This window comes from Eptatretus burgeri, chromosome 5 (genome assembly GCF_056783735.1).
Source record: "Eptatretus burgeri isolate ZD-2024b chromosome 5, Ebu_testis_v1, whole genome shotgun sequence".
Classification (NCBI taxonomy): Eukaryota; Metazoa; Chordata; class Myxini; order Myxiniformes; family Myxinidae; genus Eptatretus; species Eptatretus burgeri.
The window spans coordinates 33,538,402-33,560,495 of NC_140965.1; the positions used below are offsets into that span (position 1 = coordinate 33,538,402).

The following is a 22,094-nucleotide window of genomic DNA, read 5'->3' on the forward strand; positions in this document are numbered from 1 at the left end:
CACACACACACGATGAAGAGGAGTTATTGAAACAGCAACGGAGAGAAGCTGAGGCTACGGTCTCTCGGTACCTTGTACAATGGATTGCCCGAACAAGCCACCAATACCAAATGCTCCATGGTGCGTTACCTCCCCTACAGCTGGCACGTCGTCTCTCGCTTCATGGCAATTCGTGCAAAGCATCGTCCAGAGAATGCGACGCGACCATCAGTTGTGAATGAGGAGACTTGAGTTGGGAGGATGGAGTCCAGGCGATGAGGACAAGAAGTCCAACTCGTACAGGAGGCAAGGCAGGGAAGAGAGGAGGGGATGAGGAAGTCGAGTGCGTGCGGGAGGCGAAGAAGGGAAGAGAGAAAGAACGAAGGCCCCGTTCCGACCTTTATAGGCCCCGCGGGGCGGGGGGGCACCCCGAAGCGATATCGTCACCAGAATCAGGTGCTCTGATTGGCCCCGGCCCCCCGTGCGGCCCCGCCGCGATGGCCGGAAACCGCTTCATTCCACTTCCGGCAATATGGCCCCAAGCCGTGAAAATGTCTTCCTCCGACCTCACAACATGAGATGGATCGCCCACACCGAGCTTCGCATCGTGAATTACCTTGCAAGAACCCCCGGGCCGTGCCCTGATGACCGGTCGAGGGTGGCGTTGGTCCCTCATGCCTGTCCGGGCCCCTCCGATTAGCGCTGATCAATGCCTACTCCGTGATGCATCACGCGGCCCGAGCGATCCGGACTGCACAAAAGCCTCTGTCTGAATGTGGCTTCGCTGACCGGAGAGGCAAGGAAACGTCTGATGTCTGTGGGGAACACCTGCGGCTGCCAGCGACGACCGACGGTAAAGTGTGATGATAAATCCATGCATATTTCACGCAGTACGCGCGGACCCGCCATGGCCCACGTGGTCAGCGCTCGCGTTCGCCTGATCCTGCCATTGCGTGCGTGGGGTTAACTCTGATCTGTGTCAGGCATTGAGGGGAACGATCGAATATAATAATTAGATGGGGGTTTGGAGGGAAAAGAGGAAGCCGATCTAATTAAATCCAGAAATGGGTCGAACAGAACGTGCCGCCTGTATCATGCACAACGTGATGTGATTGTCGTTGATTTTCTTGTGTTGGGCAAAACCACATCCGTGCAGCCTCTTTAACAGATATTCATCTGTCTGCCTTTTCAATGCAACCGGCAATCTCATCCCAGATCATCGGAAGCTCGAGCCGATCGATCGTCTCGCGCTGCCGAGCATACTGTATAACTTGCCGCAAAAGTTGGGTTGAGGGATCGCTTAAGGACAGGTGCTCTGTGCTGTGAATGCTCGTGCGGTGCCGCTGCGTCCTTTCTATTCCCTTCCCCCGCAGCCGTGCCCGTGCTGCACGTATTGGCCTCCCCGAGGACCCAAATTCAGATTTATCTCAGAAATAAGCAGAAAAGAATAGTGGAAATGAAGTTAGTGATGTAAGCAAACCTACCTATGAGATACCCGCAACGCACACCCCGTTGTCCCGCCACACAAAAGGGGAGGGACTATCTCAACGTACATTAATAAGCACCTGTGTGATGATTTTGGATTTCTGTTTCTTGATTAAGCTAAGGCCTTTGATCGTGTTGATCATAAATACCTTTTTGCTGTTTTGAAGGGAATGGGCTTTGGTCAAACTTTCATCTCTTGTGTAAAACTCCGATATACCAATACTCATTGTATGTTGAAAGTTCATAATAGGTTATGTTCTTCCTTTCCGTTTCAACGGGGTATCCGGCAAGGTTGTCCTCTTTCTGGTCTTTTATATTTAGTTGCCCTTGAGCCACTCCTGCTATCAATTAGACAGCAAATACCTCAGGGAATGAGAAGTATAGAAGGAGCAAGATTTGTGCAGACGGCATATGCTGATGTTTGTGTTTTAATTGAAAGTACAAACGATGTCTCTGCTTTACAGCGTTGTCTGAAAAAATTCTCTGCCGCCTCCTCTTGTGCGATAAATAGGAATAAAAGCACTAACAGCATTATGGTGCGGGAGAAGTGACCTCTCTTGTGCATTACCACCATCACTCCCACAGAACTTAGTCTGGAGAACGGATGGAGTTAAATATCTTGGAGTGTACCTTGGTAATCATGAGATGGAGATGAAAAATTGGGACGGAGTATTGGAACAAATTAAGTACAGACTGAAAACATGGGAAGGACTGTTGAAGTCCCTTTCATATAAAGGTCGTACTCTTGTCATCAATAATTTGATTGCAACAAAATGGTGGCAAAGAATCACTGCTCTGCAGCCATCAAATCAACTAATTATGGCTATTCAGCCAATGCTGGTAAATTTCTTTTGGAGTGGATACCTGAAATACTGAACTATTCCCGGAAGGATGGTTCGCCAAGGTGTTATCAACATCTATGGTCGGATTGTGGCCTTTCGATTGCAGTCTCTGCAGAAACTGCTGTTCACTGAACAGCTAACCTGGTCACCATTTGCATTTTTTGTCCTGCAATAAGCTGGTAAACTAAAATTTGATGGATCTCGAGCACATAAATGTTATTTCTCTTTCGAGGTTCTGTCATAGTTTACTGGACATTTGGAAAAAGTTTCATGTCCATCGGCTGCTTGAGGCATATTATTGCAGAATGTTCCTTCAAGAACCCCTTTTTTCAATAATTTTTTCCCTGGTATTCCTCAGTCATGTCATGATTCAAAAATTTATCCAAGGAGGAATCAATAAGGTGTGTGACTTGAGAGACACATCTAGGGTTAAGTGGAAGAGACACGGCTTCACCGCCTAAAAATCTCACCATGTCCAAAGGAAGTGGTGCAGTGAAGCAGCGGCTGCATCCTTTAAAATATAGCACCGTGGGTGGTCTGACGGTGACGTCCCGACTGTCCGAATACAAACTAAACAAGAAAAACTAAACAACAAACTCAAAACAAACAAACATGGTGGGTTAGGTTGTTATTCATCTTTGACGGATGGATGGATGGAAGGACACACCAAATATTGAAGCGACTTCACTGTTTAATTATCTCACTCGTACAGATTCAGTTACTGCATTTGCTTTCAAATTCAGAGCCAAAGTACTGCGAAAAATGTCGTGCAATACCTGCTGTGCAATCGATGATCAAAATCAGAAAACGATGCAATTTTAATTTGTCTACATTACTTTCGTTATAGTGCAACCCACAGGACCAGAGCCAAGGCTACAATTAGTGACAAAATGGAGAACAGTTTGCTTGGTATGCCTGAGTCTTGACAAGGAAGTGTTGTGACTCGTGTGCGAGTTGGAGCCAGCACTCGGTCCCACTGGGTGCGAATGGCTTGAGCTGCTCCTTCCCACTGCCCGGGGCCCTGCAGTCGGTATTGGTATGGAGTGCAAGGCTCAAAGAAGACTGAGAGGGCCAGGGCTGGGTCTCGAAGGAAGAGAGGCAGGAAGCGAGGTTTGACACCTATTAACTCTCCTATTTCATCCATGTATGTGATGTAATCCACTTGAAGAGTGTGGCGTTGACTGTCCACGTACCTGTAAAACAAACAAGAAACAGCAAATACTGCAGACTCTCACCACGATTTCTATGTGGTTTTGTAGGTTGTATTTTATAGACTTACTTGCATTCTAATTGTGGATACTTTATGGAAGTACTCGGTTGAAAAAAGATAATCTGTCAATTGTGGTCTATGTTAGCACATTATCTGCGGACAAACGGACCCAAATTCAATACCCTCTTTGGCTCGGGTAAAAAAAAAAAATAAACAAACAAAAAACCCATCCAATTATGACGTGATCGATAATATGGGTCTTTGCTTTTAGAAAACCTAACCATGTATTATGTATCATAATCCAGGGTATGCACCCTCATATTCTACAGTAGTCAAATGGGCGGCTGATTTTGAGCGTGGACGCAAGTTCCTTGATAGTAACCCCATGTCAACACGTTAAGCATATGTGATGATCCCCAAACTTGCCAAGGTTGAGGCATTAATCCTGGAGGAGTGCCACGCGATGGTCACATAAAACTCCACAGAACTTGGAATTTGTGACGGCAGCTTTTTCACAATTGTCCACCATGATTTTGGCATGTCTCAGTAAAATCCGGCATCATGTTGTGAACTTACTGAACTGTTTAACACATTCGGCTCACTTTCACATTACTCTGATAACTGGTGATGAAACGTAGTGCAACGTGTAAGGTGGAGGGAGATCCATCGATAGAATGTGTTAATAATATGTTGGTCTCTGTGCTAAAATAGATTACATTTATGCTTGAAACAGGGATTTGTCAGAGGCAAGTGGTATTGTAATACGTGCAGAGGGGGCAGTGTTTAGAAACCATAGGGAAGTATTGGGAAGGTTGTATTGTGTGGACCTTCTGTACAGTTGAGGTCAGGTGGAGGACTGAATAAGAAAGTGATAGATGCTTCGAATGGAAATGAAATAAGCTATTTGGCCAAGGAATTCAGGCCAGGTCTGAGGATTGTGAGTTGTGGAGCCTTGTCGTGTGGTGGGACAGCCTGAAAGGTGGCGCCACCCACGAGTGCGCAGCTAAGGAGGGGGCCTGCTGTGATAAAGGTGGGTCCTGAGGAAATAAAACGGTGTATGCACATGTGTGTGTGCTGGGGCTTATCGTTCAAGATGAAAAAAAAAATAGGCCCACTGGACCTGTCACTTATCTGGGCCCTGGCCTAATGTGGAAACACAAATTTGGTGGCATTCTGACTGGTGGGTCTGGAGAGAGAAAGATTTTTGAAGTAATTGACACGATTTTCCTAATAATTGACAAAGGCATCCATTTTGATACTTTCGGTCAAGTGATTGGCATGACCTCCACAGTTTAACATCCTACCCTGGCATAATGTCACCCAAATTTGGGAGCATTCTGACTGGTGGGTCTGGAGAAGATTTTTGAACAAATCTGTTGAGTCAGCCATTTTGACCAAATGAGTCACGTGACTGGAACAAACTTTGCAATCCCCGTTACCAGTCAGGAGCGGAATGTTGCTGCCAAATTTCAGCCAAATCGGCTCTGCGGTATGGCCGGAGAAATCGAAATGGGAGATGGATGGACGGTGCACGATAATACCTTATCTGGAATTCCAATTTCATACGAGCTGAAAAAACGTCTTGAGATTGAAGGAGACATCTCTCTACTTCGTCCCTGTTCCAAAGACCATTGAAAGACCGTGGATGCAATCTTGCCTTCATCCTGTGCCAACGCAGCCTGCACGACTATGGGTAGTGGTTGAACCAAGGCCAGCATGCCTCTAATTCCTTGTGTGTTGTTCAAACACTGTACAGAAGGTCCACACTCATTCATTATGTGTGCCAAGTTTCCACATCAAATAACATCGGTACATGCATGTCGGAGAAATGGTTGAGAACGTGTTCAACATCGGGGGTGGGGGGGGGTTACAATAAAGGGCCGCCAGGCGGCCATCTATGATCTGATCTTGAAAAAAAAATGACGCACATATATAAGCCATCATTCATTCTCCATGTAAATGTGTATCATGTGTCCCCGCTGCCGCCAGGTGTTGGAGGGTATTACATGTCCGCAACATTTGCAGTGCAGTATTCTTGTTCCATGTTTTCCATTTCAGTGAGGTGTTTTTAATTATACTCAATAGGTACGTTTTTGCTTCTTACAAGTAACTGGGTTATTTTTTGTACCTATACAGAGCTGTCAGTAGCCTATATACCGCCCAAATAAAAGGTATATGCATCAGAAGAACGGGTTGCATGATTTGGAAGAAGATCGCCTGAAGGGCAAGTACTCTGCTAGTCTAAAATATTTTGCTGCAGATATCAGGACAAATAATCTGTACTCGGTATTTTGGTGAAGCATAATAACCGAACTCTTTAATAATTGAAATAAAGATATTGTTACGGCCATGGGTACCGAGTGTATTATGAGGGGGTTAATCCCCATTTCTCCTCGGAAGAGCCGGATCTGGGGCCAGTGCTCACAATTGACTTCGACACATGATGGGTTGCTTTAGAACCACGAACGCTAATCAGTTAACCACGAGTTCCAGTGTCCACCGTCTAAGTTTTCCATTTAACTAGAGGTCCCGTGGCTTCCTGAACGTGCCCTCGGCAAAGCACCAATCTTATCTTGATTAGATATTAATTAGGGCGGCCGAGCGTTTAACCGCTGGTGCGTGCCGACTATAATAGGTTAATTAGTTTGGTAATTACCTCCCAGTATATCTATGTTCGGACAATGCTGGATCAATGGGAGGAAAGGACAAGCACGGACAGGTTGAAACGTCAACAAGGAAAAATAAATTTTATTTTGTTGTGTTGAAAATAAGTAAATTCAAATTAATCACAATAATGTCAAGTAAATAAAGAATTAATCAGGCATTTATGGAAAAAGAGACAAAGAGCAGATCATTATCAGTATGCCTTACTTAACAATTAAACATGAGACAAGGGTACCCAGCACATCATTTAGGGGGAAGAGAAATACAGTCTGGTGCATCAAATAAAACGTCCTGAAATGTGTGAGCGTGCTTTGGACCGCTTCAAGTGCCCTGCCTTGCTGTGCACCTACTCACAAACAGGCTTGAACACCAATCAATGTCACGCCAAGGAATCAGGGACGCCAAGAACAGATCTCCAGCAGAACCAGCATTAACCGTCCAATCATCACCCACAGTCAGGAACCACAACCATCAGACAGCTGTGAGGCACTGTAAGGCTATCACCAGCGATCAGAGCTGCAATGCAATCACCAACTGCCGCCAGCTCACTAACAGTCTGACTGCAACTGACTGGAGCTGAAAATAGTCGTCGCTCAGCTGTCACCAACTCACACAAACCCAACTGCCACCAGCTCACCAAAAAATGGTCTTCTCGTCCTTATTATAGGCAGCCCATCTGGGTGAAGCCTCAAGCAGACTTCAGCAAAATCCACCTTGCCTATTGGCACACCGTTGCACGTCACCAACTACTAATCTCGCGATCATTGCAACGGCACTGTAACGGCAACTGGACGAACGGCACAAAGCAGCTATTTGTCGTAATTACAGAGCGAAAATGTGAAGCGCTCATAAAAAGTCAACAACAACCATCCACAGAGCTGCCAAATGTCGATGGAAAAAGGTGGACGCTTACGTCCATGGAAGAGGTGGGTGTCGCACGTCAATGGAAGATGTGGGTGTCGTACATCGATGGAAAGACGTGGGTGTCGAACGTCGATGGAAAGAGGTGGGTGTCAACGTCGGTGAAAGTGGTGGGTGTAGTAAATGATCCTCAGCCATATTTGACCATCAGAATAACTGCTCAGGAAAAGCCTGCAATGTGCTTAATCAATGTGCTCTAAGTGCAAGGTGTAAATAAATCGTCCACCTCCAAGCAAATGTGTCCTTATGGAAAGGGGGTAGACGAGTCTCCGTTGGGCTCACGGCTATCTCGCATGCATGAATGTGTCGTAAAGAGAAAAAGGCCATCCCATAAGGGAATCTATTCCATACCCTTCTCAACGCATCCAAGGTAGAATCCCACCAGACTTGGGGATGGGTCTATCCTGGACATGCATTGAGGGAAATAACTGTCTGAGGACCTAAATGTTTGTATGCATTAGTCGGAAACAATTCTGAAATCCATAAGAATATTTAGTTTTTTAAGACTTTTTAAAAAAAATATAATTTGTTTATTTTGTTTTTGTTATTGTAGGACAAGGGTACCAGGCCAACGGTGGTGCCTTTTTACGGTAAAGTATTATTTGAAAGATTTATTTTATCATTATTGCAACTTACCTTTTTTTCAATGCTTCTCTTTTTTCTGTAATGTCTTTCTTCATTCCAGTAGAATCTGGCAATTTTGCCAATCCTGCAAAAATATTGAAAAAACGAACAAACAAACGATAAACTACTTCCAAATAGATGGTTGAAACTCATTACAAATAAAGCACTAACATTGACCACCACATGGTGTGCAGGAGGTTGGTACAAATATGATCGTGTAACACCAATTACCATTTTTTTTCAATGAAAGTATATGTAGGTATGCAAGTGGCACCTTTGAAGATACGTGTAGTCCAGCGGCCCTGCATCTCTGAAACGGGAAATAACGCTCCTCGGGGTTGAGCCAGGCCGATGATTGCGAGTGTTGGTCGAGGCAGGGATGGTAAGAACACGTTCTTGTAAAGAGAAACAACGTTTCCACGTACAGTAAGTGTGTGATCTACTTCGAGGAAGGGGAAGTCGAAGGAGTAGCCAGTGGCAAATATGATGAAGTCCAAGTTGTCAACTTCAGTACCATCATCAAATATTGCACCCGTTTCTGAAAATTCTGCAACATTTGGCTTCATGATCACGCTGCCAGTAATGATGCGGTTTGAAAGGTCATCATTGATTGTTGGAATCTGATTTTTAAATCTGTGCAAACACATATCAATTAGCGATTCATGTATCAAACAGGAATGGATACATCATGTCAACATGCTAATTGGCTCGGCGAGCGAGTGGTGAGGACTATTATGGTTGCATACCACAGGTGGATTATTAAAATCTGGCTGAAGACAGTGGTATTCAGGATTTGGATTACAAGCTTCTTGAACCCATGTCGAACATTTTCAGCATAACCATCACATTGTCGCTATAAACCGCACCTGCTCACGAAGACTCAATAATGGAGTTTTAAGTGCTGAAAGAAAGCACCGATGAGATGACGTCTGAAACCACCCTCCTTAAAACACTTCTGGCCACACAATAAAATACTGAAACTCTCTTGTATTGAACCAGTGCTCAGAATTTCATGTCTATTGACCAAGATAGGAAGGAAGCCTGACTTGGCCATGGTCCAGCCCTCCATCTTGGCTCTGCCCCAACAGAGCTGCTATCGACCATCAATCATCCTTGATAACAGCTCGATTGACATCTCCAGAGGTGTTTTGAGACAAGTAAACCTTCTTTCATTTTAATGTGTTGAAAATTTGTGTTTCTGAGTTGATTGAAGGTTGAAGGTCGTTACACAGTGTAAAGTAGCATAAGCAAATGGATGTGTGTTTAAATTGTTGTTTGAGATACTGTAAAAGTGATTGCTGCAACTTCAAAACAAATAAATGACCCGTATCTTGCCAAAAGGTGACCACGTGTGACTTCTTTAAGGTCACACTGAGGTGAACAGAGCTGCTATCCACCAGGAGCGACTCCTTGAGGAATATCTGCCGACGAGAGATTCCAATGAGAATCGTTCTACAGAGTAACCATGAAAAATATGCGTTTGCCTCATAACGTCACCAAATGACGTCATAATGTCTCAAGCTTGACATATCTAGAAAGCACTCATCGAGGTGTTCAATTTGAGGTACTACACGATATGGTTCCTAAAACTTGAAAATTTGACCTTGGGGTCAAATATGTTTGACCTTAGGCGCTAACCATGAAGGTCAAGGCCAATCGCCACCAAAAATTAATCAGCTGAGCGCCAGACCATGAATTATATTTCCATGAAGTTTGAAGACGATCCGATCAAAATTACTCAAAAAATAAGGGTTTCGTCGACTCCCCTGATTTGCTACAAAGTGACCTTGACCTTTGACCTTGACCTTCAAAATTTTATGCACTGAAAGGGACCTCTATAGGCCTCTGATATGCGAAGTTACAAAAATTTCCAATAATAACTGTGCTCTGCAGAGTGATTTATACGTGATTACAGACCAAAAAAAAAACAACAAAAAAAACATATGAAGGTCAAGGCCAATCGCCACCAAAAATTAATCACCTGAGCGCCAGACCATGAACTATATTCCCATGAAGTTTGAAGACGATCCGATCAAAATTACTCAAAAAAATAAGTGTTTCATCGACTCCCCTGATTTGCGCCAAAGTGACCTTGACCTTTGACCTTCAAAATTTTGTGCACTGAAAGAGACCTCTATAGGCCTCTGATATGCGAAGTTACAAAAATTTCCAAGGATAACTGTGCTCTGTAGAATTTTTTATACATGATTACAGACAAAAAAAAAAAAAAAAAAAAAAAAAAAAAAGCTGACTAACATATCTTGCAAAAATTTTGTTTTGGCAAGATAATAACATGCAAAAGATGTTCAGCATTTGGAGTGGTCTCTGGAATGTATTGTTATTGTTTTGGGGAGTCCAATGGAGATCCTCACATAGTTGAAGCAGTTATTTCATCGTATACCGTTTAGTTTAATTATTTAAAGTTTGTGTTGATAGGTCTGCATTGTGATTCTGTAGTAGATATCCCATGTGTGTCATTTTCATCATTCTACAAGCCATCTGTCATATCTCACAGCATCAGAGGGACATTTTCCTCAGACGCCCCTGAAACCACTTCAAACAGGTTTTATGATAATGAACGCCTGCAAAATTATATTGTGCCAAAACCCAAACCCAAGGTGGCTCCTCCAATGGATGAGGGGGCGGGGGGTGAGGCTTAATCAAAGGGGGTTGGATGTTCTATAAAAAGGGAGCAGAAAGCCTCTTTGAGAAAGGGGGGGAAACACTGAGAAGCTCAGAGATTTGGAGTTTGAGAGGGTTTCCGGACTGTGTTGGGCTGTTCACTATCTTTTTATTCATTCACACGCAGAAGGGTCCTTTGCGTCCTTCTCTCTGTCCTTCCTTTCACTTTTCTCGTTCATTCAGACTTTGGAGCAACTCAATAGCTACGTTCTCTGGTGGCATGAATCCAACCCGAAGAGTTTCTTTTTGTCACTCCCCTTCGTCTATTCATTTCTCACCATTCATCGTCTGCTTCACACTTAGTTCTTCTTTCTTTGTTCTTTCTGGCATTTTCTGTCTCTGTCCTTTCTCTGTCTTCCTTGTGTCTTCGCCTTCTGCTATTGTGCATCTTCACCTTCACGCGCCCACATCCGCTGGCTGCGTAGCTGGATCCTCCGCCTCTTATACTTCACCCAGGCATCCCGCCAATAGACACATTGAAGACGTGGTGTGAGTGATGTCACCGGCCGACCAGGAAATGCTGGAGCTGCGGCTGTACGAGAAGCAGGAGCGGAGCACAGAGGGTTCCGGTTTCAGTCAGGACATGTGAGTCAGGATCAACAAGTGTGAGGTGTGCAGGGGTCTGATCTATCCCCATCTATCTCTTTCTGCCCTCATCTCATCATACTTGCCAATCACCCATCCTCTCCCTTCCACATCGGATGCATGATGCCAGCATACTGGACAATGCTAAGTCACGGAAAATGTTCTGAAGATGTGTATGTCATGCAGGGGATAATTTGAGAAAGTACACATGCTGTCATTAATTGTTGTACATGCATGTCGTTTCATTGTTCTCTGTCCTTGTAAGTACTTGCATTTTGATGACTGCCACTAATAGTGCTGCAGAATGGTGGAAGTATTGTGCACTTTTGGTGAAAAGCATGAAACTTTGCACAGTTGTCGTGTTTTACCTCCTGACCAATATTAGATATGGGGCCAATTGAATTTTTTCCAATATAGCGGTCATTTTCAAAAGGGCCGCCGCCATGGGCGAAATTACCGATACAACCATGTAAAGGAATATATTTCCTATGATTGGTTGGAAATTTGACCAGAAATGTGAAATGTCACTAACTTTTACCTTAAGTTTCACATCTTCTTCATTTCTTAACCAAGATGGCTTTCAAATTAAAAATTGCTGCTACATGATAAAATGGTGACAAACATATGAAACTGTAATGTGGTAATTGTACCATGCATCACAGTTAACGTTCTTCCAGTTAATCTGTGTATATCGCACGCATTCATTCATTCATTCATCCTTCATTTTCTTCTTTCAGATCAGTATCTCCATATCACAGTGCATGCTGTTGTTAGTTGTAGAAGCTGTGGTGGTGGTGTAGTAATCAAAATACCAACAATGGCTGAATCCTTCAAGATTTTAGACCCCAGACAACGTTCAGAAACTCCTTCAACATCTAAATCATCATCGCCAATAGATTGGACAAAACTCAATTTGTGTCAAGAGACATCAAAAGAACCACTGTGATGCCTAGCTGATTCAAAGAGAACTGATATTGACATTGGTACACTTTATGATAATCTTGCAGGTAATTTGATAAGATTCAAAGAGCTTCAGTCTTCCAGATAAGATAAACTTATCAAGGTTAGACAATGGAACAGGAGTTGCTTCAACTCTCAAGTCTAATGCAGCTAAATGGCACAAAAAATGCAAGGATAAGTACAACAATACCAAACTTCAATGGGTAGAAAACAGGAAAAGAGATAAGTGCGAAACCAACAGTAACTAGCCAAAAAAGAAAGTCACTCGCTACAGCAGTAGTGGTACAGCCAGAACATAGCAAGACACTTGCTTCTTTCGAGGTGAAAAATCAGATAAACTCCATAAGGCATCGACGAAGAAACCAGACAGAAATGTTCGGCGATGTGCAGAAATTGTGCGAGACCATATGTTAGTTGCCAAATTGAGCGCTGGAGATATGATGTCCCAAGATGCAATGTACCACAGCAATTGCTTAAAAACACTCTTCAAGAAAGCAGAGTCGGTGAACTGCTCTGAGAGTGGAGAAAGTTCTTCTGATAAACAACTGCACAGCATTGTCCTGGCGGAGCTGCTTTCGTATATTGAAGACTCGTGCAGAAAGCATGGAGAATGATGTTGCACCGGTGTTCAAACTAGCAGATTTAAATCAGATTTACACTTCAAGACTAAATGACCTGGGAGCAGACACATCTACTCGAGAACACTCGACCAGACTGAAAGAATGAATATTAGCCAACATACCAGACTTACAAGCCCACAAACAAGGCAGGAACGTTCTTCTTGCTTTTCAGGATGACATCGGACTGGCACTAAAGAGGGCATTTGAAAGTGACTTTGACGAGGAGGCTATCGTGTTGGCAAAGGCAGCTGAAATCGTTCGTAAGGCCAAAAAAAAAAAAATGTTGCATTGGCGTAACAGGTCACTGAAAAATAGGGTAGGTCGGTCGGGATCATTTTTTTTTTTTTTCCTCATAAATCCCTCCCAAAATCTCCCCCGGCTCGAGTACCACCCTTTTTGTCGGCGGGTTCTGTCCGAAACACTTCCGGGTTTTTGCGATCGCGATCGCAATCAACAAGATACTTGAAAACGATAGCAAAACAACAAAAATAGCAATAAAATAGGGTCGGCAAAATTTTTCGATCGCAAAAAAACGTAGGGTCGGCGGAATTTTTAGGGTCGGGCGGGTTACGCCAATGCAACATTTTTTTTTTTTTTGGCCTAAGGAGATTCTGAAGCTTGAAAAGTCTGTATTTATGGGGAAATTCTCCAAGGAGTGTCAGCACCAATCAGTTTCTAAGTCTCTGACGACCCTCGTTGGGATGATAATGGGTGGATCAAACACAGTGCAGCAATCAAGCAATGCCACTGATACCCAGGTGATACTAACTGTCTTGCAGCTTATACGCCAAAATGTCGTAATTCGACGTCGTGAAGGATCCACCTCTCACTACCACAGTGTGGATCATGAGACATCCCTGGCTATTTACATCGGACTCCTCATCCATGCCAGGACAAGAAAGCGTGAGTTGATTGACAATGTATGACCTTGGGCTCTCCGTATCATATGACAGAGTACTTGCCATTTCAAAGGATTTGGGTAATGAAGTTTGTGCAAGATATGAAGCAGAACATGTTGTTTGTCCTGAAAACTTACGCCATGGTCTATTCACCACAAGTGCAGTTGATAACATAGACCACAATCCTACTTCCACGACTGCTCAAGGGGCATATCATGGCACAGGAATATCCCTCTTTCAGCACCCGAACAATGATGTCCATGGAGTAGAGAGAGACACAGCGATCCTCCGGCAAAGTGAGTCTAAAGAGAAGACCTTACAGAATTGCTAGAGGAATACACCAGCATACCACCGGCTTCCCTACATACAAAAAAACCAGCAGTACTAGAAGTTTCGGTTCTCCCGCCTGCTTCATATGAAAGAATGTATACAGCACTGCAGGACAATGCCAGGTGAGTTCAATATGTTCTAGTCGTAGGACCTCGCTTATTGTGCATCTGCCAACACATATTTATTTATATTTCGAATACTAGTAGATTATTGTGAATGTGAACACTGAACTGTCGCACTGCTTGTGCCTATATGCTTATTTCTTGTTGCTTTATAGGTGGCGCAGTCATGTGAAAGACATAGTTGAGTCTCATGATAACACTGCACAAGATATGGAGGTAGATCTCCTCAACTGCTTAAGCAAAGTGGCCATCTTGGATTTCTGCGCCATTTTTAAAATTGTTGCATTGTTGAAATATGTAAACATCTGTATAGAAACTAACTATGCAATATCACGGTTAAAGAGCATGAAAAATATGAAATTGGTACATTTGAATATTATAAACAAGTCAGAAAGCAGTTTTTTACTCAGTGGTGGCCATCTTGGAAAGAAACTGAAATGGCCCCATATCTAAAAATGTTCAGCACATTAAAAGCTACATCTGTGCCAATTTTCATGCTTTTCACCCAAAATGCACAATTGGTCTGTTATGTGGCACCATTCTGCAGCACTATAAAAGCCATTTCCTCAAGAAATAGTGTCCTGACTTATTCTGTCTGTTTTGATGGCGGTGTAAGACTGCCGAGGTGTTTGGCCAGCAGTGATCGGTTATCTGACATTGGTTCCGCTCGGCCGACTGACTAAAGTCTGTTGCATAATCGCCGGCAGAGTACCTGCTCACACTCGGGCTTTTGTGCATGGTAAAACAACTGGGCGTGGGATCCTGCAGGAAGTTTAGGGGTGACTTGTGATCGTGGTCCCTAAAAAAAGTACGCCGTCCTCTCGGAGTAATTAGTCCTTGTCAGTCACCATATTATAAAATAAGGCAACTCATTTTATTCCATCTTTATTCAGTGAAAGCTGTTTGAGCCGACCTTTCAGGATTTCACTTGACAGCGAAAGAAACTTGATATTATTCAAAATTGATGTTAAGACCAATGTTTAACCATCCTTTTCAAATTTACCATGACAGTATGTCTTTGGCTGGGATATTCAGATTGATTTCAATTTCTAGTATTTGTCTTGCTTTATAATTTTCCACCAAATTTAATGTTTTCTACAATAGAAATTATAAAAAAACCTGATCCTATGTTTTAGGACATTTACTATTGAATCACAATTCGTTAGATCTATTGTCAGGTCAGGTTAGATATGTGACCTGCTACAGGTACCATGTAAACCTGTACTAACCTGTTCCATGGTTGGGTTGTCGGTGACTAAACCGTCTCCCCCACCAGGTTTTCTGGTGAGGAGAGTGCTTGGATATGGACACTCAGCAGGATTAAAAACAAAACCTGTCAAAGGGCGGAGGAGCTCCTTGTGAGCCAACGGCCATCCATATCTAGTGCCCAACTGTGTCTGCGGACGTCCTCCTGCAGTTGGGTTACTTTTTAGGTCATCTCTATCATCTCAGTAGAGATGACCGAGTAACCCCAGTCTCAAAGGCTGTCCGTCTGTCCGTCCGTCCGTCCGTCCGTCCACAATCAAACCGAGTGGAGACAAATAACCAATTGTGGAATGGATAGAGGTCGATGAGACGTGCACAACGATCTAACTTTCAAGGTCGTCCAAGGTCGAGGTCAACGTCACGAGGCTGTCAAAGTTGCGAAAATCGTCGATTTCAAATCGTATCTCCTCCCTCATTTATCAAGAGAGATCAAATGTTATGAGTGATTCAGATACTATGGACTATTATCTAGAACAACACGAACCATTTTTTTGAAATTTGCTCTCGTTCCGATTTTATAGCCCTTCAAACTTCGTTCTGATTCCCCGTATGTGCCGTTCATAAAGTACATACAAAAATAAAAGTATTAACTTAAGAACCGGAACTCTCCGAGACAAATATTACCTTTGAAGCTTTTGTCAGATTTAACGAAAACAATGGAACACAAGTTTATATGCGCACTTACTTTCATTTATGACAATAACATTGTCTTGAATGTCAATTTGTACTTTTATTTTCATAAATGACGTGCTGTGATATTAAAAGAAAAAGGTAAATTACACCGTTAGGGACTGCATCGTCATGACTTACAAACATCGGTTCATAAGGAACTGCTGGCTTTGCAAGCGATTAGCGATGCATGAGGGGGGTGGGTGGGTGGTCACTTGGCTGCATACAGAGGGTGGTGGGTGGTTTTGAAACCCAGAAGTAGAGCGTACATACTTTATGAACTGCCCGTATTCCAGTCTGGCAAGGAGTTACTTTCAACCTCTGGCAGAGATGACCGGCACTCCCTCTTGGGGGTATTTTTTATTAGGAGGTTGGTGGCAGGATTTGCACTCCGGCCACCGTAAAACCCTTCATTCCGCAAAACACAAAAACGCAAAAAAATCTGAAAACCCACTCTGTGGGAGTACCTCCTGTGCAGCTTCCCTTCGCAGGGCAGCTCACCGGATGCCGGGATTGGGGCAAAGCCTCAGGGACCCCCAATCTTTGATGATAGGAGGGAAACCATGGGGTAACATCCCTGGGTCAGATTGCTGGAGAGTGTGTCGGAGTGGTGCTGAGGTGTCGTCCACCAGACGGCGGTCTCCTTGGGTTAACCTGAGGTGGTCCCTTCGGGTGGGTACCTGGAATGTCCTATCCCTAAGAGAGAATGATCACCTGTCTCTGTTATCATCTGAGCTCAAGCGTTTGGACATCGGTATTGCAGCTCTCTCTCAGGTTCGGAGACCGGATTGCGGCGAGATAATGGTGGGTGGTTACACCTACTATTGGTCTGGTCGCTATGATGGTTACCATACTCAAGGAGTTGCTATAGCTGTGTCCAATAAGCTGACCCCAATGATAATTGAGGTAACACCAGTCAACAAGCGTATTATGAGATTAAGAATTCGTCACTCCTTAGGTGTCATTTCCCTGGTCTCTGTCTATGCTCCGACTGAGGCGAGTGACCTCACCGTGAAGGACACATTCTACGCCACGCTCGAGTCAGTGGTTGATCAGTGCCCCAGACGAGATACACTTCTAGTCTTGGGGGATTTCAATGCATTGACTGGAACTGATAGGGATGGTTATGAGACGTGTTGTTCCCCATGGGTCTGGAACTATGAACCAGAATAGCACTAAGTTCCTTCACTTTGCAAGAAGTCATGGAGTTAGGGTGGTTGGTTCATGGTTTCAGCGCCCACAAGCTCATCGCTGGATACCATTGACCAGAGTCACAGGGCCAGGCTGAATGGCAGAGCTGAGCTGTTCAGGGAGCTGAGGTGTAAAACTGTACGTGCACTAAGGGTGGACAAGGAGGCCTATGTGCGAGGAATCTGTGAAGGGGTAGAGCATCACCTGTGGACAGGTGATTCTCGTCCCGCTTACAGGGGAATTCGCGCATTGCGTTCATCCAAGCCCATCCCTCGGAGCACTGCAGTTAGAGCAGAGAGTGGTAGGCTCTTGACAGAGGAGTCTGAAGTGAAGGCCTGCTGGGCCGGTTACTTTGAGCGGTTGTACCAGGCTGATCCCCCAGCTGTCGAGTTGGATGTCAAGGGTGTTACAATCTCTGTTGCTGACCCTCAAATCAACTGTGGTCCACCTTCGCTTGTGGAAACACGGGCTGTGGTGAACTGGTTGAAACGGTGTAAAGCTCCAGGGATCTGTGGCATCCATGCTGAACTTCTCAAGGCTGGTGGAATTGCTGTACTCATGTCCTTGAATGCAGTTTTGTGTTCTGCCTGGAATACAGCCATCATCCCAACTTATTGGAAGAGGGGCCTTGTTTTCCCTCTCTGGAAAGGGAAGGGTGATTACCAAGACTGCAACAACTACCGAGGGGTGACGCTGCTCTGTGCTGGGCAAGGTCTTTGCTCGGATAATTCTTGATGGGGTTCGCCACCATCTGCTTGAGCACCAGTGTCCAGAGCAGTCAGGCTTTACACCATAGGGGTCAAGGATTGACCGTATCCTTGCTCTTCGGGTCCTCACCGAACACAGACGAGAGTTTCGGCAGGGGCTGCTTGCAGCCTATGTTGATCTCTGCAAAGCGTTCAATTCAGTGAATGGGGATGCCCTCTGGAGGATTCTTGGTCTTCGTGGGGTGCCACCAAAACTGATCGATCTGATGTCTGAACTCTACTTTGGCACTGAGAATGCTGTGAAGTGTGGTGGTACCAACTGTGACTTATTTCCAGTTGTTACTAGATTCGTCAGGGGTGTGTACTGGCCCCCACACTTTTCAGCACTTGTATGGACTGGATTTTAGGGAGGATGTCGGAAAGATCAAGCTGCGGTTCTTCGTTTGGGAATGTCAAGATCTCGGACGTTGATTTCGCAGATGATGCAGTCATCTTTGCGGAGACTTTAGATATCCTTTTGAGGGCCCTCGAGGTGGTGAATGAGGAGTCTGAGCTGCTGGCATTACGGGTTTCTTGGCTCAAAACTAAGATCCAGGCTTTCATTGACATCTTCGATGCTGCTGTCCTGTCTGTGTCTGTTTGTGGTGAGGATGTTGAGGTCGTGGAGAGATTCACTTACCTTGGCAGTGATATTCATGTCTCTGCTAGCTGTGAGTCAGAGGTCAATAGATGTCTGGGTCGGGCCTGGGGAGTCATTGATTCACTGGATCATGGGGTGCGGCGCTGCCGGTACCTATGTGGGAGGACGAAAGTCCGAGTCTTCAGGTCCTTGGTGCTTCCAGTCTTGCTCTATGGATGCGAGACTTGGACTCTGACCAATGATCTGAGACGGAAACTTAATTCCTTTGGTACCAGGTCTCTTCGGAGAATCCTTGGCTGTCGCTGGTCAGATTTTGTGTCCAACGAGCGGTTGCTGAGAGAGACTCGGATGAGATTTGTTACCTGCATAGTCCGTGAGCGTCAGTTGCGGCTGTATGGACATGTGGCTCGTTTTCCTGACGCTGGTCCTGCTCACCAGATTCTCTCACCGAGGGAGTCTCGTGAGTGGAGGAGGCCAATGGGCTGACCACGTGCCTCATGGTTGCAGCAGGTTGACCAGCATCTCAAGGAGATGGGGATGGGCCTGGCATCTGCCTGGGGGAAGGCCAAACGGAGACCACTGGAGTACCGGCAGAAAGTCGACGCAGCGACGCGCTGTTCTGGCACATGCTCCCATACCTGACCTGACCTGACAATTGGTGTATTTTCTTTTTCTACGGGACAGTACAGAGACATGACAGAAGTAAAGACACCATGATTTTTAAAGAATTTATTTATTGAACATTTGAAGAGCATTTCATCCATATTAAGACTTACACTAGTATTTGGTAGACTTGCCATTTGCAGATTTCAAAGCTTTTAGTCTTTCAGGCATGGAACTAATGAGTTCTGAATTTTTATCTTGTGGGTTTTCTGCCCAGGCTTCTGCAAAAGGTTTAGCAATTCTGCCCGTGATGTTGGTTTCCTGGACTTTTTCCACACAGCTCGATCCAATATGGCCCAGAGGTGTTCAATGGATTCATGTCAGGAGACCGACTTGGCCATGGAATTCGCTTGTTCCCATTTCTGTCCTGCCATTCTTTGGTCTTTTTTGGAGTGTGGCATGGAGCTCCACCTTCCATGTTTTTGGAACCATCTTAATCGTGGAGAAGATGGTGAGAATCCATCCTCAAGGATAGAAATTATATCATAGAGTTGATGTTGCCAACACACTCCACAAGCTCTGACCGACCAGCGCTCCGGATTTCTCCCCACACCATCTCGAAAAAACCACCATGCACGGTCAGGAAGTCATTCCACAGGTGCGTGGTTATAACCCGAGCAGTACCTATTGCCAACTTTGTTCTGGCATGTAGGCCACTCCCAGCAGACTGCATGAGCGTTCATCACGAGAGGTGGTGGGGGGGGGGGGTGGAGATGACTCCCAGCTTATGAGATTTTTGCTGCCAGGAGTGCCAGTAAAGGCCCAGTTACACCGTGACGTTTTAGCCAGCTTATGCCGATTTTTGGAAAATTTGTCTAAAACGCTGGTACACATCGAATACGTTATGGGTAAATTTTGATAACATTGAGAGCAAGCTGAAAAACACTGCCATACGTCGTTGTACGCTGGCTTTAAACGTTGTACTTTTCGGTTGTCCTCAAATTCTCCATGCTTGAAATTTTAAGACTTATGTCAGCGTATGACTCACACGTTCCGCATAACGCTGGCCATAAGTTGTAGGCACGTCACGCGATCGTTGACACACGTCGACACACGTTACTTGTAAGTTACTCATAAGTCGAAACACGTCGAGGTAATGCTTAGCGTACCCAAAACTTATTTCTAACCTATGAGTAACGTGTTGTACTCACGTTACGCGATCGGTGACACACATCGACACACGTTACTTGTAAGGTGCTCAAAGTCGAAACACATCAAGGTAATGGTTAGCATCAGTGTTTCAGGCTCCCTGTTTTTTTTTTTTTTTCTTCCTTCCTTCGGTATGATGATGATTTTGACACTTCGATTTCTAGTGCGGTTATAATATAATATTGTTGTGGTTGACCAAATTCGCAAACCACCATTCAGGTCCCTTAGGTGAGATATCTCGGTAAGTATATGTGTAGTTAGGCCCAAACCCGTTGTCTAGAGGGAATAAATGTCATTCATGAGGGCTGCGACTCTTCAGGATAGCCGTTTTTCTTTTACTATCTTTATTTTGGACCAGCCGCCATTATTACCACCACCAACCACGTCTCAACAGCCATCACAACAACAACCACCAATCACAACGCCGCTTCACCACAACCGCCACGACCTTTACCGTCACAACTCGCCACCATCGCATCACCGTCATCTCGCGCCACTCTTGGGCACCGATGCTGGACTCGTGCGGGGCGCGCACCGAGCAGCGTGTTCAAAAACATCACGGACTTTCCGAAGAAAAACGGATCAAAAACGACTCACGCCCACTTTTGTTCCGTCCAATCGGTGAGCGAGGGGCGATTTGGCCCCGCCTCCAGGGCGTTGGAGGGCGGTCGCTATATGCAAATTCATGGATCAAAAAGCATTCACGCCCATTTTTCCTCGGGCCAATGGGGAGCGAGGTGAAAGGTTGGAGGCAGAGGGTCAAAGATGAAAGAGCGAAGCCACGGGGCTTATAAAAACGACTGCGTTCGTCAGACCAGGGCAGTTCGCAGTTGGGAGTTCGCGGAGTCGGAGGGAAGAGGATGGAGCTGTGGAGAGGCGGCGGCGGCGAAGGCGGACGAGGGGGTGCTCGCGTCGGATTCGGGGAACTGCGGAGAGAGAGGGCGGCGGCGCGACCGAGGTCGTGGTGGAGACGCTCGTCGCGGGACCCGAGATTTTGTGAAATCCTCCTTTCCCCGAGCATCAGCAACCCCCTCCTGTTTCCCCCCGCGCTGAGATAGTGCGACAAAGGGGGCCCCCTTCCCACCCCCTACCAGGCACTGTCCGCGAGGCCCGCGGAGTTGAGGCACGACCGCCGCTCCGCGTCTCATCATCGGACGGGTAGGCCCGACACGGTCTCGGCCCCAGGCCCGCCTACCCCCCTCATCCTGGAGGGTGGTTCTCTTTTCTTTTGCTTTGGGAATGTGTGTTGTCGGCGCCGTCTGTGAAGTAAAATTGTATAAGTGTTGCCGAGTGCCCGGTAGTCGGATAGATCTGCATTGTTGCATTTGCTTTTTGTCTTCTTCTTTTACATGTGCTTTTGGTGGAATTGTATATGTGTGCTTTCCGTTCATCGCGAAATAAATGTGCTTATTGTTGAACTGTTTTCCCGCTTCGCTTCGTCATTTCTTTCATTGAATCCCCATCTTGCTTCACGTAAAGGGTTGGTCGTGGGCTAAGACGCCCGATAATTAATCGAACCGTCGAGGCCGACGAATAACACCGCTCGGTTATCCCGATAGTACGGAACGGGTCGCTTAAGTGGCCCGTGTCCGAAGTCGACCTGCGGCGAGGTGCGATCGCCCGGTCTACCCTCCGTGTGGGTACTTAGGTAGGTCGAATTTGGCGAGCAACCCTATCCCACGCGGGGGCCGATTGGCTCGATCGCGGTGAGACCGAAAGGTCCACCCGTGACTGGTTCCCGGCGTTAGTCCGAGAGGGTCACGACTGGATTGTCCGTCCGGTGGGCGACGTGCCGCGATTCGAGTTACGTGGCCGTTCGCACGCCGGCGGGCGCGAATCCGCAACAATGTAATTAATAGGCCGCCGCTCAACAATTTAAATCATAA

General features: G+C 45.5%; 1 protein-coding gene across 9 annotated transcripts in view; it reads right to left on the reverse strand.

Annotated features, from left to right (window-relative positions):
- Positions 1-2,979: 2,979 nt before the first annotated feature.
- Positions 2,980-22,094, reverse strand: part of LOC147026193 (flavin-containing monooxygenase 5-like) — a 148,872-nt gene continuing 129,757 nt past the window's right edge. For all 9 annotated transcript variants that reach the window (XM_085881330.1, XM_085881327.1, XM_085881331.1 and 6 more), the window contains 3 exons: positions 8,000-8,358; positions 7,738-7,810; positions 2,980-3,499 (listed from right to left, as the gene is read on the reverse strand). In XM_085881330.1, coding sequence (XP_085737456.1) covers positions 3,148-3,499; positions 7,738-7,810; positions 8,000-8,358 — 784 coding nt within the window. In that variant the 3' untranslated portion in view covers positions 2,980-3,147. The remainder of the gene's footprint in view (positions 3,500-7,737; positions 7,811-7,999; positions 8,359-22,094) is intronic.